This window comes from Lissotriton helveticus, chromosome 6, assembly GCF_964261635.1.
Source record: "Lissotriton helveticus chromosome 6, aLisHel1.1, whole genome shotgun sequence".
Classification (NCBI taxonomy): Eukaryota; Metazoa; Chordata; class Amphibia; order Caudata; family Salamandridae; genus Lissotriton; species Lissotriton helveticus.
The window spans coordinates 1,452,376,834-1,452,395,380 of NC_136067.1; the positions used below are offsets into that span (position 1 = coordinate 1,452,376,834).

An 18,547-nucleotide genomic window follows, 5' to 3' on the forward strand; every position below is an offset into this window, starting at 1 on the left:
CTGCCCCCTGGTTTTCTAACTCCCTTAGGCTTCTTAGGCAAGAAGTGAGGAGAATGGAGAGACTATGGCATGCCAGTTGGGATTTTAAAAACAAGGATGCGCACCGACTTCTGGTTAAAAAATATAAGGCGGAAATCTTGCAGGCTAAACAACAATACTTCGTGACAGTGACCTCCTCGCTTTCTTCTCCGAAGGAACTTTTTAAAACTGTTGACTCCTTGGTTAGACTGCAAGTCCCTGACCCCGTCATCCCCTCACAGGACCTCTGTGAGAAGATCGCCTCCTTTTTTCACTCTAAGATCCAGGACATTTACTCAGCCCTGGAGGAACAAAGAGCTGCCCTCAGTGCACCTACACCTGGTGTGGAGATGAGTCTAACCATCACCGAAATCTCCACTCCTTGCACTCTGGACACCTTCCCCTCGCTGACCGTACAAGATCTTGAGCTCCTGTTAGCCAAGACTAAGTCCGGATCTCCTTTGGATTCCTGCCCGCTGAAGGTCATTAAACAATGTAGGGAGACCCTCTTGCCTCCTTTGGTGGAGATAATGAATCTTGCCATTAGAGATGGTGTCTTCCCTGCAGAGTGGAAGAAGGCGGTAGTGAAACCCCTGCTGAAAAAGGCTTCCCTGGATCCGGGGGTTCTAAAAAACTTCCGGCCTATCTCCCTGCTCCCCGCTCCTGCCAAGATGCTTGAGACTCATCTCAACAAACATCTCGCCGCCTTTGTCGAAAGCTCTGGATGCTTAGACTCCTCTCAGCATGGATTCAGGAAGGAATTTAGTACTGAGTCAGCCCTCACCATCGTACTTGACAAGATCCGTACATCAGTAGATGAGGGCCAGACATCTCTCCTGGTCCTGCTAGATCTAACGGCGGCTTTCGACACCCTCTCCCCCTCGGTACTTACATCCCGGCTGAGGGAGGTGGGGGTGAAGAACGCAGCTCTTGATCTCTTGACCTCCTTTCTTACAGGGAGGGAACAAAGAGTCAAACTTGGGGAGTTTCTATCTCCATCCCGTCCGGTGCTATGTGGGGTTCCTCAAGGGTCGGCTCTTAGCCCGACCCTTTTTAATATCTATGTTACCCCACTGGCCAAACTTATAAGATCTTTCGGGATGGAGGTAGTCTCGTATGCAGACGACACTCAAATCCTCGTTTCTCTACCCCATTCAGATGAACCAATCGCCTCCAAATTTAGATCTTGTATGGAGGCGGTCGGTAGGTGGATGGTTCTGAACTCTCTGAAACTGAATGGGGAGAAAACTGAGGTGATGGTGTTTGGGGGAAAAGAAAACATCTGGTCAGCCAACTGGTGGCCTGACTCCCTTGGTACTTGTCCCTCCCCCACCTCCTCTGCTAAAAATCTCGGGGTGATAATAGATCCTGCCCTTGACCTAGGCAACCAGGTGAGCAGAACTGTCTCCACTTGCTGGGGCTTGATTCATACTCTCCGTAGGGTTAGGAAATTTCTTTCCCTCCAGGCAAGAAAACAAATAGCTGTCGCTCTCATCGGCTCGCGTTTGGACTATTGCAATGCGCTGTATGCAGGACTCAATAAAGGACAGCTGCAGCGCTTGCAGGTGGTCCAAAATGCCGTAGCCAGATTTGTTCTGGATATCCCTAGGCGCTCTTCAGCCACGGCAGCCAGGAAAACTTTGCACTGGCTGCCGGTGGAACTGCGTATTCGGTTTAAGGTCCTGAGTATGACCTACAGAGCCATTGCTAAAAAGAGCGTCACTGGAATTGGATCCATTATCTCCCACTATGTTCCCCCTAGAAACCTGCGTTCCTCCGGGAAGCTGCTTCTTGCAACTCCCCGGGTACGGAAAGCCAGGTGGGGTGGTAGGGCCTTTTCCACTCTGGCTCCTAAGTGGTGGAATGAACTTCCTTTGGATCTGAGATCCCTTCCATCTCTACAGATTTTTCGCAGTGCCTTAAAGACCTTTCTCTTCAAGCAAGCTTATGTTTAAGATCTATGTCTCCCCTCTTGGTCCTTCCTGACCTTTTGCTAGGCGCCTTGATACCTTCGGGTTATTGTCCTGCGCAATACAAATTATTTTTCAATTCAATTCAATTCAATACTATATATCAGTCCAAACAACCCTTATTGATGATTGGTTGTAAGTCAACCTTATAGACCAGCTATCCTAGTAGCATGGATACGAGCAGTCTAAGGCTAAGACTCTAGAGGGCGTGTTAAGCCAGCTGTTTTACCATCACATTACCCCTTGAACACCCAGTGAAAGGACACCACACAAGTGTTATGAAAATAAACAGTGTATTTATTAGAATCACAACAACCCTGTACTCTTTATGAGGACAGGGTGCTAAGCACACAACAAAACTCTTATGAAAATACTTAAGTTAGCACGTTATACACAAATGCCCGAGGGGCACGAAAAACCATATACTTTAAAAGTGGAATGCGAAATTACTAGCAGGTAAGTACAGTACTAATAGGCTTTGGACTCGCTAGGACTTGACTATAGAATCGTTAGATTACTTCTAGGAGGCCTAGGGGACTCGGGTGCAGAGTGTGCACTCTCACGCGGGATGCGGGACAAAGTCTATGGGAGCTAGTAAAGGCAAAGTTAGTGTTCACGGGCGAACCCGACCTGGTAGGAAGAAAACGACAGTGGATCCTGACCCTAGGATAGTGAGGCTATGCTGGGACACCGAAGTGCCGAAGTTACCTAGCCCAGGGGCTGCAGCTGCATAGGTCTGAAAAGACGTCGGGGATCTCGTTGCCGGACCAGGAGCCTGGAAGAAGGAAGTTGCTGGCAGGCGACCAGTGAAGGAAAGTTCGTTGGATCCAAGCCTGGATCGAGGAAGAAGAAACCTGAAAGCAGAGGGGACCAAGTTCTTGAATCACTAGCCAGTGATTAAGTGGGCACCAGGATGGCACCGGGCGAAGTCACCTCGACTAGGTGAGTGGGCGACGCTGGCTCTGCAGATCTCACGGACCAGGAGGCGTTGTCGGCGACCAGGATGGAGAGGCGAGCTGTCCCACGATGGATGAAGCTGTCGGCGTCGAAGTTACCCAGGATTGGGCAACAAGCCTTGGCTAATTCAAGCCCACGCGGTGGACTCAAAATGGCGTCTTGAGTGGACCAGGAGGGTCCGGGGTGCTCCTCTTTTGGAAGGGAGCAAGGGCCAGCCTGGAGCAACCAGACCAGCAGCAGAAATGTCGTCGGGCGTCGTTCAGAAGGCCACAAGCCAGCGGGCTAGTAGCCAAACAACGCGGTGAGCAGCAAAAAGCAGAAGGGCCCCACGCAGATCGTGGAGATGCTGGGAGGCTGCACTTCGGTGCTGGAGCTGCTCAGGGTCGGGGCTTCTCGGACCCCAAAGCACTCACCAGGAAATTACTCGGCGGGCTTGCTGGAAAGAAGTCGTGCAGTCTTGAAGATGGCCGGTCCCTCGAGGTCTCGTCACACCCACGAATCTCAGCGTGACTGATGATGCAGGTAGAGGTCAGAGGTGCCAGGGAAGCCGGTTCTCGTCGAGCTGGGCAGTCTTGATCCGGAGGAGAGACTTGCAGCAGACCGCAGTGTTCTTAAGATGGTGCCTGCGGATGCAGGGTGACTACTCCTTAGTCACAAGGGAGAAATCTTAGGAAGAAGTCTTGAGTTCCTTTCGTGGAAAGTAGTTTCAGGATTCAAAGATGATCTGATTTGGAAGGGGGCCAGTCTCTACCTTTATCTGGGAAAAGGGGGCTGGCACGCGACTAGGTCCTGCCCTATGGGTGGGACCAGGAGGGGGGTGGTTACACCCACTTCCTTGGCGGGCTTTTCCCCAGCACAGGGTCTGGAGTGACCCTGGAACTGGTTCCAGCCAGCCTATGCACAGTGAGCACCGGGGTGCCACGTGCAGTCACCTTCCTCTAAAGCCCTGCCTACCTACAATACACAAAACCCTGTCTGGGACGGTGCTGGCACCGCCCCTGGCAGGAAACCCTTTGTCCTTATCTCCTGCTCTGGGAGGACTCCCAGCAGCAGGAGGGCAGACTTGTGTCTCGGTGGCAGCATCCATTTTGTGGATGCTAAGGCTCTGTCTGACTTTTAACCGGGTAATAGGTTACATGCATGTCGTGTCCCTCTAGAAGGGTGGAATGCTAACCCCGTCGCCAGAATTGGCGAGGGGTTAGTATTCCAATTCGTATGACACCTTACTCGACATGTTTTGATAAAGCGATACCAGAGTTGGCATTTAACCGCGAGGATTATAATGCACTTAAGAGTATATGGTATGCGATATCATGGAAACGGCTAAGGGATGGGTCCCGAAAGCCGCAGACAGGCTCAGCTCATGCCAGAGCACCATCTCACACGATTCCAAGCACTCTGCCTTCAGGATTGTTAAGGCCTGCCATAGGAGTGACTGATAGGAGATCTGTGTGTCCATTTTAGGGTTAGATATAGATATACTATATCTAAAGCAAAGGGTGAGTACACCACCTTGCCCCAGCTGTCGTGCAGCCAGTTGTGTCAGTTTTAGTTAGTCAATCCAGGGGTGGCATAATACATGCTTCAGCCCCTGGGAGACTTCTGGGTACCTCAGCCCTGGGTACAGGGACTTGGAGAGGGCCCAGTGCCAATTCAGTACCTGAGTACAATTTGGATAGAGAGAACAGCTAGGCTGTGGGTCTGATTAGCAGGCCCACAGCCAGGGAAAGTCGTAAACCAGTGCAGCAAAAAGCAAAAATCTGGGTGATCATAGGATTGCAGACCCTACTCTCCTACAACTAGTGAGATGCTATAAATGTAACTTGTGTATATTTCTGTCGTACTGTCAATCATTCTCTGTCTGAGTTACTGTTCTATCTTTCTCTCGTGTTCTGTCTGTGTCGAACTGCTCCCCCCAGTTTTCTCACTGAATCCTTTAGTTTACCGCCCTCTCTTTTCTTCTGTGTTTCTGCCTCTATCTTCCTCATTCTCCTTCTCCTCTATCACGCTCTCTTTGCCCCTTTAATTTGTCTGCACTTTTCTGTAACACTTTACATTCCTCAATTTTCTCTCCCGCTGTCCCTCGTTATCCTTATGCCTCCGGTGCTTGCTTCCGCATTCTCTCCCATGCCCATCTCTCTTCGTCCCTGATATGTCTCACTTTGCCCCTCTTTCTTCTACACGTATTATCTTCGCACCTTCTTAATTCGTCTTCCATCTCCCGCCCTCTGCTTCTGTCTCACGCAAACACACAGAATCATTCTGTTTCTCTCCCTCTCTTAGTCTCGCGCTCTTACGTAGCCTATACTTGTCCCTTGCCTCTTCCTAAAGCAGACACATGAGGGCGGGGAAGCCTTCTAGTGCGTTTTGACGTTTTCAAATGCTACAAAGTATGTATTCTTCAGATATATTGGCCAATATAGGCTTGTGTTGCGTTTCCCTGTCCACGTTTGAAGTGATGAATTGGGTATTTGCGAGTCCAAAAATTAAGAGGCAAGCAGAGAGTTTGACGGGTCAATGAGACCATGCACGAGCCGAGCCCTGAAAATGTTAAGCGCGTAAACTGCAGCAAACACTGTATAAAATATGATAAAGACTCTTCAAAATAAAACATAAAAAGTGTTTCTTTAACACATAGAAGGTTTTGAACCTAGTAAATCAGATTACATCATGTATTGAGAGGCATTCTTTAAAAAAAATCATGTCCCCCCCCCCCCACACACACACACACACACACCACGCCATGCCAATAGCTTATTAAGAGGCGAGTCAGTTGTCACGTGCACCCTGTATCTACCAAGTAGGTTACATCTATCAACACTATAGTTTATTTAAATCAAGCCCGAGAAAGGTGCTTGTAGAGGTTGCTTGCGTGCCCTGAACTTGTGTATTTCTACGTGTTCTCAAACGCAATAATGTAGCTCTGTGAAATAAAGTATTTGTCTAGAATCGCACAGCTTGGTCAAGGGGAAAACTGGTAAAATTCATAGGTTTTCTGATTTCACATTTAGCCACTAGGTGGGAACTCATCCCCTCTCCTGTTTTACATCAAAGGTTAATGTTTTTAACTTCATTCTTGGCTCATTTGGTTAGAGCGTTAGTGGCTGGTAGAAGCTATATTAAAGCTCGGCTCCTTTCCAAGAGGAACGTTTGTCAAGTACACACCTCCGTAACCATCTACAGGCAACCAATAGAGCCAACCACATCTAAAAGTTGGGCAACCACAGCACTGCATTGGACTGCCAAGTCGGCCTAAAACACTAACAGAAACAAGCATTTGCAATGCAATAGGTCTCGCATTATTAAAGTTTAAGCTATTGGCATTGCTAAATAATGCAACACCAATAGCTCAAACTTTAATAATGCGAGACTTATTGCATTGAAAATGCTTGTTAGAAGGTGGAATGCTGATGGGAATGTAGACCAATGGACCTCATTGGATTTCAGTCAAAATGATTGGGATGGGCGGAGTTGAGTTCTCCAACTTTCTGCAGCTTCACATCGGGGTGGGGGTGGGCATTCTTGCCCAGTTGACACCAGCCCACTTATCTTTCATGCATTATTTAATCAGCGCTGTTAGACATGACATCATTGGCGTGAGTCTCCCTTCCATTTTTGACGGATTGCCTTCTCTGTTTTTGCTGGATTTATGCTTTGGGCACTGTGCCACTGCTAATCAGTGCCACTGTGCAAGTGCTCCCTATGTTAAATTGATGTACTGATTGGTTATTCCACAATTGGGTTATTTGATTTACTGTCAGCCCCTAGTACAGTGCACCGTGTGTGCCCAGGGCTTGTAGATCAAATACTGCTGGTGGGCTTGCAGCACTGGTTGTGCCACCCACAGAAGCAGCTTGTAAAGTATGTCTCAGGCCTGCTATTGCAAGGCCTGTGTGCAGTCTAGCACCGCCATGTCGACTTGGCCAAGTGCACCCACTTGCCAGTCCCTAAACCTTCCCTTTGCTTCATATTAGACACCCCTATGGTAGGCCCGAGGGCAGGGTGCATTGTAAGTATAAGGTAGGACATGCTCTGATGTGTGTAGCATGTTCTAATAGTGAAATACAGCCATTTTCGTTTTTCAATATTGAAGGCTACCTGTTCTCATAGGCCAGAATGGGCAGTTAAGATTGTTACATTCTTACAATCCTAACTGACTCAGGGAACATGGTAGAAATTCGAATTTAGTATGCCTGAACTCAGAATAATAAAATACATCTTTTAGTAACATTTATTTTAATATCCTGTGTTTGCAAATACCACTTTTAGAAAGCAGGTATTTGCATGCCTAACCATTTGAGCCCGCCTCTGCTGAGTTGTGTATTCCTTGTCTGGGTTTGTGTGTGACAGGGCTGGGGAAATTCCAGGAGACAGTCTGGGACAGCCCAGTGGTGAATAGGGAGATTTACATCCAGATGGGAGGGAGGAGTGCACCTGGGACCTGAATCGGGCTGGGCCTTCCCTCTACAATGCTGGCTCCACCCCCTGTGGCTTGTCTGATGTCTCTGCCCTGCACAGTGAAAGGAGAAGAGGAATCCTGTCAACAGAGTACTCCAGAACTGTATCTTCCCTCCCCTGTGCTGGCTCCACCTCCTGTGGGATGGCTGATGTCTGTGCCCTGCACAGTGAAGGAAGAAGAGTCATGTCAACAAAGTGCTCAGGAACTGGTTTGAACTAGGCAGAGGCCTCTCTGCCTTCAGAGAACAAAGGATTTTGGGCTATAAGTATTGGGACCCTGCTCCCAAGAAATTAGATCACTTCTGGAACAAGAAACCTTTCTGCCAAGGAGAAGAACCAAGGAAGCTGCAGGAGTTGGACTGCCCCTCTGCCAGTGTGCTGTTTGCTGGTTTGGCCTGCAGTGGTTGCTTCATTGCCAGGGGAAAGGAGAAAGAACTTTGTAAGGACTTTAATCTACAGAATATTCTCCAAGGGCTTGAACTGTGCTTGCCTCCTGCTGAAGTCTCAGGACCAAAAGACTTTACCTCCAGCTCCCTCCTGAATTTCCTTGCTGGGAATTCTGACTCCAGTCACTTGTGTGCCTCTGGGAGCTGGAAGCGCGACGCATCGAGAAGAAGCGTGTCGCCGCCGCAACTGAAATCATCGCAACGCCGGAGAAGCGAACCTTCGTCGCATCTCCCTGGAAGCGTGTGTTCATCGAAGCTGCCTGCTGTCACATAGCCGGAGAAGTGTGACGCCATCAAGAGAGTCGCAATCGCATCGCCAGAGAAGCGCGTCGCAGGGCCTGTCACGGCTCCAAAGTACAGAGTCGTCGCAAGGCTGCCAGGGCGTCATCGCATCGCCGCATCAAGGACGCCATCTTCTTGCATCGCAACTGGATCATCGCATCAAGGCGCCATCTTGCGCACCGCAACGGGCCCGCAGGCCAAGAATCTACGCATCACCTCCGCACCGGTAAGGCTCATGACGAGTCCCCTACTCTGCGCAAGCATTGAGGAAGGACGCAACCGTTCCCCCGGGTCACGGAACCGACGCATCTCCCCTTCTGCGAGTCTTTTTGTCTACTTTGCGTTACGCATCCAGGTACTTTGTTGAGAACTTTGTCGCGTCTACCATCTACTTGAACTAATAGATTAATCATCTTTTAAGTAATCTTAAGTGTAGTATTGTGGATTTTTGTCGTTTGTGGTCTTGTGTTTAAGTCTATATAAAGAATACTTATTTTTATAAAACCTGTGTTGTGTCCATCTGTAGTGTTAGCACTGTATTACTGTGTATATTCACAAATGCTAAACACACTACCTATGGGATAAGCCTGTCTGCTCGTGCCAAGCTACCAAGGGGGTGAGCAGGCGTTATCAAGGAGTGTAATCTCCTTATCCTGAATTAGAAATAAGGGTCCCTATTTGGACAAAGGTGAATACCATTGCCAACTAGAGAACCTCAGATCTAACAAGCGCTGAATATAAAAGGTGGCATATAGTTGCTCACTTAATTACAATTCTCAAAAGGCTTTATATTTTTAGGTCTGGTATAGGAACGGTTTCAACTGTTTTGGCTGCCTCAAAATATCATGAACAACATATATATATATATATATATATATATATATATATATATATATATATATATATGTAAAAAGAGGACTTTAGGTTAGCTATCTTCATCTATTTGTCTGTTCATCTGTCATTCACTTTTTGCTTCACTCCTCTCCCACCCACCCTAGCATAATGCATGGGGTAGTGACTAGATAAGCCTGCGCCAGACACTTTGACTGAGGTAAGAACCTGATCACATGTGCACATCCGCTCAAAAAGAAGTGCACTTCAGTGATCCTTGTGTGGTGAAACTGTGTCTTCAGGTTTTTCCAGTACACAGTAAAAGTAGTATTGGCTTTGAATTCAAAGTCAGATTCGTTTTACCTGTGATTTACAGTAAAAGGTTATTATAGATGTCCTAAGTAGACCAGCAACCTAGGATGCACTACTACTTATAAAATTATATGTGAAGTGTATTTTTGTATTTAAAATTTTTTTCAAGTAAGTAATGGCGCAGACATAGCATGCATATTGCAGTCCCAAGCAGGAGACTCCCAGGAGCCATTTACCATCTTCCCAGTATCAACTTGGTAGCTCCCTTTCTTCAACTTTAGGTGACACCCCCCGCTCGGCATTTAAAAGGTTTCTTGCAAGCACACACCAGCAGTGTTTAGCATTTTAGCATGTTTTCTTATTTCTTCTTTATTTTATTTGTGTGACCTTTATATGCAATAAAAACAATACAAAATACACCATTGCATTAACTTGACATGGGCAGATATTAACTTTGCTAAGGCTTGTTTTCTTCTTACTCCTGATTTTGATTTCTAATTCTGCTTAGTTTCCTGTGGCACATGTCCGTTTTACCTTAATTTCAGTTCTTTTGTGACTCTTCCATCCCCCACAAAACAAACATACACATTGCGTTGCTCATCCTATTCCCCATATTTTAATTACACTTCGCCCCTGGTCTCCTCCCATTTCTCCTCTCCTAATGTCTCACTTTTTTAGTTCTTCCCAGACGTGGGCTGCTACAATAGGCCATATTCGAAATTTTCTCCCTTATTACATTCCTGCCTTTCTTCCACCTCTCAATTTTAATCAGTTTGCCTTCAAGCGTCCTTTATTATGCTGAATTAGGTTTAATAATAGTATGGAAGGCTATTATACTAGTATAAATACTTATGTCAGATTTTATTATTACAGCAGAGGTATTACGTCTCTTAGTTCCTATAAGAGGACGTACCTCCTCAACTGTAATCATTTATTACTGTTGAATTGTACCTCATAATGCTGTTAGCTAGACCCGGCAGCCACGATGAAAGGTAGGCCACTGAACATCATTACAGCTGCAGTTTAAACAACTTTTTTTCTTATGATCTGTTTTTCTAAAATAAATAGTTATTTTAGCAGAAAGAAAAGCGTTAGGGCAACATGTTTATTTATTGCATGCTATAGTTGATTACAAGGAAAGAAAAAAAGAATGTGGATGCAGCTACTCATTTCGGCCTACACCCTCTTGTTAATCGTATTGACAATGAACTAATTCTAATATGTTTTTTTCCAACAAGTTACAATCTGCTTTCTGCTGTGTTTAAGTTGACATTAGAGATGTGCTTTATTTCTTCATGACAGCAACCATGCTATTTCTTTTATATGCGTGTGTAAGACATCAAGGATTCAAGTAGTTTGTGGGAAAGGTGATGTTGTATTACAAGGAATAAGATTGTGCTTAATTTGTGCCGGTGTTTTCTGATGCTCGATACCGCCAGCTATCTGTAAACACTGGAACTTATTTATGAGGAACTACCACATGGTGGCACTGTGTGTGTATTTTTAAGCACCTCCATTAGTGGAGCCTTACAATATTTAATATAGCTTTAAGCAAATTATAAAACTTCATCTTAAACCTGCTTTAAAAAAGTGACGTGGGTTGCACCAATTCCAGTGGACCAGTGAGTAATGCTTTGGGCCACCGTTTTTTTTATAAATTAAGCAGTGTAATAAGATACCCTGTGCCATATATTAATAGGATATTGCAAGTCCTCTTGGAGTTCAGTGTTTTTGCAGAGCAACTGTGCCTTTGGCGTCGTTCGTATTATATCATTGTGGAACTGCTCTGTGACTTGCGATATCCTTATGATGTATGGCAAGGTGGTAATTTATCTGATATATTATTACCATTCAATGTTAAGGTATTTTATGATGCCATGAAACAATCTTTGATGGGTCTGGTTTATACCTTGGTGATAGAATGATGATGCTTGTTGGATTTAAACTGAAATGTAACAATTTAGTTTAATGACTTCCTTTTGTTTTGCAGGATAACATTTTGCCATCTGCCTTTTCAAAGTAAATGGCTCTATGTGGGCACAGAAAAAGGAAACATTCACATTGTCAACGTGGAGTCCTTCACACTCTCAGGCTATGTCATCATGTGGAATAAAGCCATTGAACTGTAAGTTGGTTTAGATGTTATATATGGTACTGTAAACATGGTCATTGACAATACGTTAATGCCTTTATGCTGTCAAATACATCAAATCAAGAAACAGTGTATCAATTTGCGGTACATTTATGCTTTCCACAATTCTGAATCATTAAAAATGTGAGTCTCTCAGTTTTTACGGACATAACGTATCACAAAACAGGTGTTGCATAATAATATATTTGGCAATAATGCAGACTTTATTAGCTTCTCCAGTATTGTATCTTTCATAGATTCACATGTTTGAATCTTCACCCTCGTCATGGTGGGAGTCCCAAGGTAACAGTAGAAACAGCAGTATTAAAACATCGCCATAGACCTCTATAGAATAGAAAATCACTTGAGTACCTTTTCAACCTTATTTTAGAACATCCAAAGTTCAGTTAATCACAGCAGAGACCTCAGAGTTTCCTTCCCTTACAGAGCCACCATACCTCAGATTTCTTACAGAAATGTGTCATGTGATAGGGAGTCTCTCTGAGCTCTGTTCAATTACAGTATTCTTTCTTCAGCTTTTAACCTCCAGTCCCAACTTCTGCTGCTTTCAAGGTATTAATGGACTATATATTTTTGCCTTTCCTTCTTGTGGAGATGCCAGATCCTAAAAAAGGGCTGTTGATGCCCTGTAAGTTGCATGGGACGTGTAGGCTGTTCTCTGAAGACCCCCACAAACAGTGCCTATCTTGCTTCTACGCTGATCACAAAAAAGGGGAATGCAAATATTGTCGCACTTTTTCAGCTAAACCCCTCAATGACAGAGAGGGTAGGCTACTACTCTGGCTCCAGACCAGAAAAACTGCTTCAGACTCTGAGTCTGAACCTGAGGAAAAGGCCCATACCGCCTCAAGGAAAAGAAAGGAAGACAGTTCCTCTTCCCATCATGGGGACCCTAAGAGATCCAACTCCCAGGACTAATGTGAGGTAAAACACCACAAAAAACCTCAGACAGAGGCTTCAAAGTCTTCTTCAGCTCTAGCCTCTGCTTCTCTGTCCCCTGTCAGGGACCAGTCTTCTCGCCAGTCAACGGCCTCGTTGTTGAAGATTCCAGCCTCCTAAAGCAAATCTGAGGTTTGTGCACCTTCGACAGCCTCATCGGCGATGGCTACTACATAACAGTCAAGACATTGACGGCTACAATGTTGGCAGGATCAATACAGACGGTAACTACGATATTATTTTCAACTAGGCCTTTTCCATACACAATAATTTCACTGTGAATCATCTGTCCGTCGACTATTCCGATGACGATGGCCCAGCAGATGAAGACCGCCTAATCACCTTCGATGTGATCGCAGACGATTACATCGGCAACAGCAGCGTCGAGCCCGTCGATGGAGAAAAAATTTGCCTCCTTCAGCCCAAGCAAATTCAGGATTACTCCAAGATTTCCCCTTTGCTCCCTGCGGACCTTTTGGACTTCCAAGAGTCAGAGGAGGAAGGTTTAATGGACCTGCATATAGTCCATCACAATTAAGGGTCAAAAGCCAAGATTCTGATGATGAGGACATTTAGGACAATGATCCATATTCTTACCTGCCAGGGGAATATTCTTTTGCAGAGATAAATCCTGCTATGCAGTGGCGGGATTCCTTCCAGGAGCGTTACCCTTATGATAATAGGGAGGAGGAACGTCATCGTTTTAGGGAGTAGTCCGTGAACTTTTCAATTTCTCTGCTATCGGATATCCGTCATATGATTAACGATTATTACAGACGTTTCCCGGACGCTAATGCTCCTCAGAGGCCTTTACCTTCCCAAGAGGTTCCTAGTGTTGTCCCTGGTCAAAGCACTCCTAAATCCACCAGGGGAAAAGTTCTCCCACCTCCTATAATCATCACAGAGGATACCCAGGATGCTGAAAAAAAACAGACAGAGGAAGGAGAAATACACTTGGACACAGACTCCCATGATGAATGAGATGACTATATAGCCCCCATGCCACCATCTCCTATCCCCCCTTCTGCAGATTCCCCTCCTATAGATATTGGGGGATTTTATGATCTTCTGGAGTGTGCCTCCAAATGTTTTGACTTGCCAATACCGGCTAAACACACAGAATGTTTCCTATATGATTTTAAGCCAGGCACCCAACGTTCTGTAAAGGCAATCCCTATAGTTGATTTTTCTATGGCAAGAAGATTTCTCTACTTCCTTGGGAGTTTCTCCCGGACGATAAAAATAAAGAGGCTAAGGACATTTTGTTGGAAGGAGAAAGAGAGTCTTCGGATATCAATTAAATCTCCATGGACGTTTCAAATACTGCATTTCACCAAATGACAGGAGTGGCGGTTCTACGTCATGAGGGATGGCTAAGGGCAACAACCTTTCGTCCGAGGGTCAAGGCAATGAAGTTAATCAGGTCCCTGCCACCATAGTCCCACTCCACAATCCTGTCTTCTCCACATCCTTTCTGAAATGGAGCTCCATTTCTTCATACAAATGGTTTCTAGACATAGTCTAGCATGGCCACACCCTAGAATTCATTCAGCATCCTTCAAATGTTCCACCGCGGAAAGTTCAGCTGCATCACCTTCCGGATCTCAAAAAGGAGATACAATCCCTTCTTCTCAAGCAGGCCATAGAGGAAGTACCCCTCAGCTAACAAAATCGGGGGTTTTATTCTCACTTCTTCCTCATCAAAAAGAAAACAGGAAAATGGAGACAGATTATGGACCTCCAAATGCGGAACAAGTTCACCAAAAAACAATCTTTCAGGATGCTCTCTCTTCAGGAGATTCTTCTTCTCGTGGAAAAAGAGGATTATCTGGCTTCTCTCGATCTCCTCGACGCCTATATTCCCATCCACTCTCAGCATCGAAAACAATTCTCAGGTATGAAGTGGCAGGACGCCATTACCAATTCAAAGTGGTGCTTCCATTCGGTTTGAAATCCGCTCCCAGGGTGTTCTCAAGTGCATGGCACTGATAGCAGCCTTTTTAAGAAGTTCAGGTCACCAGGTGTTTCCCCTACCTGGACCATTGGCTCATAAAAGCTCTGACTTTTCAAGCAGTCTTTTGTCATGAAAAGGCTGGCCGCCCGCTTCCTACGAAAACGCAAGCTCACTCAACTAGGAAAGTGGCAACTTCCTTGGCCCCGTTTGCAGGAGCATGGCTTCCTGACATATGCAGGGCAGCAATCTGGGCGAATGTTCACACATTCACGAAGCATTACTGCCTCTATGGGTGGAAGAAGGCAGATATTGCTGTTGGATAAGCTGCACTGCCTCTTTGCTTAAGGTAAGCGGCGTGTAGCCTCCTGTGTTCTTTACATACTGGTTGGTTATTTTACAATTCCATGTTGGTTGTAATACTGTATTCATATACCGACTGTTGACATATTTTCTTCTTGGTTTTTCTGATGTTCCAATTTTATGTCATCGTGGGATAGTTTGCCTACCCACCACCTTTCTTTTTCTATTATTTTGGTTATACTACTTACTTGTTTGATTCAAGCATATGATAGTTTAAAAGATACAATACTGGAGAAAAAACAAGTTGCTTTCCTGTACACTGTGGTTCTCCAGTACGGATATCTTTTATAGATTCACATTTAGCCCTCTCTCCTTCCCGATAAGGCACACCCGTTACCTCAGAGTTTTGTATACCTATACACTTGTGCTCGAAAACTGATGTATGGTGGCTCTGTTGGGAAAGTAAACTCTGAGGTCGCTGCTGTGATTGGCAGAACTTTGGATGTTCTCAAATAAGGTTGAAAGGTTACTTAAGTGAGTTTTCTGTTCTATGGAGGTCTATGTTGAGGTTTTAATACTGCTATTTGTACTGTTACTGTGGTACTCCTACCATGACGACGGGCAAGATTCAAGCATGAGAATCTATAAAAGATATCAATACCAGATAACCACAGTGTGCAGGTAAATATCTTTTTTTTTTAAACTTAAACCTCTGATTCAATATCCAAAATCCTTTGGTATCTAAGGAGCAATTTCTATTACTTTAGCATTAATAAATGTGTGATTGGTTTTGTCAAGGGCAAATTCAATTCACCCTTACATGTCCTTATCTCGGTGCAGGATCCTAAACTGGTCACTGATCTTCTAATAAAGTCCACTGAAATGTTCATAGATTTTATGGCACCAAAAGCTAATTTCTGTTTGTTGGTAGAAATAGTGGTGAACTGAGTGATGAGCATATTGTTCACTCTCTATCTGGCCTACAAGATGCATTTCGGGTGTATGCATGCGCAGGCCTCATGGAAATATATACATTCCTTTCTTTTTGAATTGTTATTGTTTTTATTGAGGGATTTTGAAATAAGATGTTACCTAATGATTTATCAATAGATATAATATATTTTGAAGACTGCCTCATTCATAGATGCTGCAGTGTTATGATCCGTCAGAGTTTAAAATGAAGAAAGATAGTTATGCTTGTGCAATAGTCATTCATTGATTGAAATATGTTGGGATGGGAATGACCCCTGTATGGTATGAGTGTGTTCTCGTGCCCCGATTACACGACTGCATGTGAAACTGGTATCCAACTTCTTGCTTTGGCCCTGGCGTCATAATAATGTGGTGTGGCTGCCTCGGCCTACCCCTGACAATGCGAGATCCACGATCTTTCTTGTGGCCTCGAGGCCACTGATTACTACTACTGATTACTTAGTCATCAAAATCTTGTAACCAATCACATTATTCCCTTAAAAGAAAACATCCTTGGGAAAGCCCATAGAAGTCATATCCATGTTTTATGCAACAAAAAAAATATATAGTTAAAGCAAAAAATATCCTAATTTTGATGAGCATTGTCAATGGACCAGCACTTCTCTATCTGATTCGTTAGAACACATAATGCTACTTTCAGTGCATTTTTTACTTTACATTGATATATTTTCTTCAGTGCGGTAAGCGGAGTAAAGAACACGTGATAAAACGACCTCAAGATAGACATTAATGAGCAAGTATCTACCCCTTATTGTGGGAAGAATGCGAGAAGGCTTTTAGGACGAAGGTACAGTTGGGGATATGACAAGCCTGCCTTCTAATTTTCGCTTGTCTCTGCGAACTTCAAAGCGCTCACTTGAACAGAGAGGCTAAATCTGCAACGTATAACACTAAAATACAAAAGTGGATGCACATTTATAATGGGTGTTAAAGTTGTACTTTAAGCAGGTATAACAACGAGTAAAAATCCCACAATAAAATACAGTGAAATGACTACAATCAATAAAACCTCTACCGCACTGGTACCTATCAGAACACTGAAATTTAAAAAGGAATTAAACATTCTCCCACCTTAGATCAAGAAACAACAATAAAACAATTGCAGGGAAAGAGTTGCTTCCAGGAGAGAGCAGGCGACATCCAACAAAGTAAGTAGACAGGCTTGCATTTGAGGATTCCGCTCATTGAGACCAAATAGGAATATAGAAAGACGAGTACATTAAAAAACACGTCTTCAAAGCTTCATGCACGCCACACTTAATTCAGGGCACATACAGATGAGATGTAAAATGGATTAATCTATGTAATTATGTAAAAGACGTCAGCCACTGGATGAGCGGTAAGATAGCCAGCCTGATCTTAGTTCAAATATTGGTAAAAAGGTAAAGCAAAAACAAATAAGCTTCCTTCTGTTTGTACGAGTTGAGGGGTAACCTTAATACATGGGGAGAAAGCAAGGTTATATAAATACACACTTCATGCTTTAGTAATCTTCCTAATCTGAGCTCCAGGATAAGAGCATAATCAGGATCTTAATTGTGACCTTGAAACCCTGCAACTCCGTCATACCCTATATCTCTGTATTGCAATTGAGTTACACACTGGCTTGCATTACATTCTTTCTGCATCCAATCACTGACTAAATCAAACCTTTTAATCTTTCTTTGTCGTTCGAAGACAAAATAAAAAACAACCTGAGGGAAATAGAGCCATCATCCTAGAATTCTGCCTTACCAGGTTAAACTCAAATCCGATCTGAGATTGATTGCATGATTGTGGGATTTTGAATATTATGGTAATATGCATAACATTGCCTAATATCAAATCACGGTGAACATTTCCCAGGGAAATCTAGAGTAATTAGTATTAGGGTTAACTGTTAGCAAGGGTCCTGCGCTGCTTCAGTCCACAAAACCGACTGGCTGGCACTTTCAAATATTTTGGCAAATTTGTGTGTGGAGGCTAATAATGATAACAAACAAACAACCTCATCAAACTCCCAATAACTTTACATCCACATTGATATTCTCTGTTAACGTTTCTTTTTATGCTGTTACTCAAGTTTCACATTCTTTATATAAAGAGAGGAAATTGACATTCCCAATACATTGATAACATTCTTATAGTCCCTCCTCTTATCCAGTCAGGGGTCTGAATACTCATCCTCCACATTCATAGTAAGGCCGTAGTTCTTAGTTATAGAAGTGCAACAGTTTACTGCAGTCTACATAGTACAACCATTGTTGTTTACTTGTTATTTGCGTCATGTCTTTGCATTTGTGCAGAGCAGCCTATAAAACAGGATCCATTTGTTGTTTGCGTGCTATAGCGGGTACATACTTCAGGTTCAGTTACCGCTTCCTCGGAGCAATAGATTGCCTTGAAATATTTTCGGAATTTCTAGCCTAACTATACTTTCTTTCCTTGTATTAATAGTAATGTCCCATGACTCAATCAACTGTTGCAACAAAACACATCAAAGATGGTAGATGAATCATGTACGATCGATTATGTTAATTTGCACAGGAAATCTTGCTATGATTTTGTGTAGTAGCAGTCAGTTGTGGGGTGGAACATTATACATCTTGGGACTCAAAATAGAGGATGGCTGTAGGCTGTACAACATAAACAATAACAAATATTGTGCTCGTTTTAACCCCGAACTGCTGGGGGTTTTCCCCCTAGGTGCTGAGACCCTTTTTTTTTTTTTTTTTTTTTTTTTACTATTTGGGGTAGGTGACACTTAAGGCTCCATAACTTTTTTTCCACATAATGTATTGACTCCAAATTTGCGCCCCTTTTTTTTACTGAAGATTCTAAAGGTGCCCGCAGTTTGTGGATTGCACTGGAGGGGCCAAGAAAATAGGCAAAATATAGCAGAATTTAAAGTATTGTTTTAACCCCTTCGCTGCTAGGGCTTTTCCCCTCCTGTGCT

General features: G+C 44.0%; 1 protein-coding gene across 17 annotated transcripts in view; it reads left to right on the plus strand.

Annotated features, from left to right (window-relative positions):
- STXBP5 (syntaxin binding protein 5) overlaps positions 1-18,547 on the plus strand; it is a 1,512,194-nt gene that overhangs the window by 466,840 nt on the left and 1,026,807 nt on the right. For all 17 annotated transcript variants that reach the window (XM_078649248.1, XM_078649254.1, XM_078649249.1 and 14 more), the window contains one exon: positions 11,265-11,399. In XM_078649248.1, the coding sequence (XP_078505374.1) occupies positions 11,265-11,399 (135 nt within the window). The remainder of the gene's footprint in view (positions 1-11,264; positions 11,400-18,547) is intronic.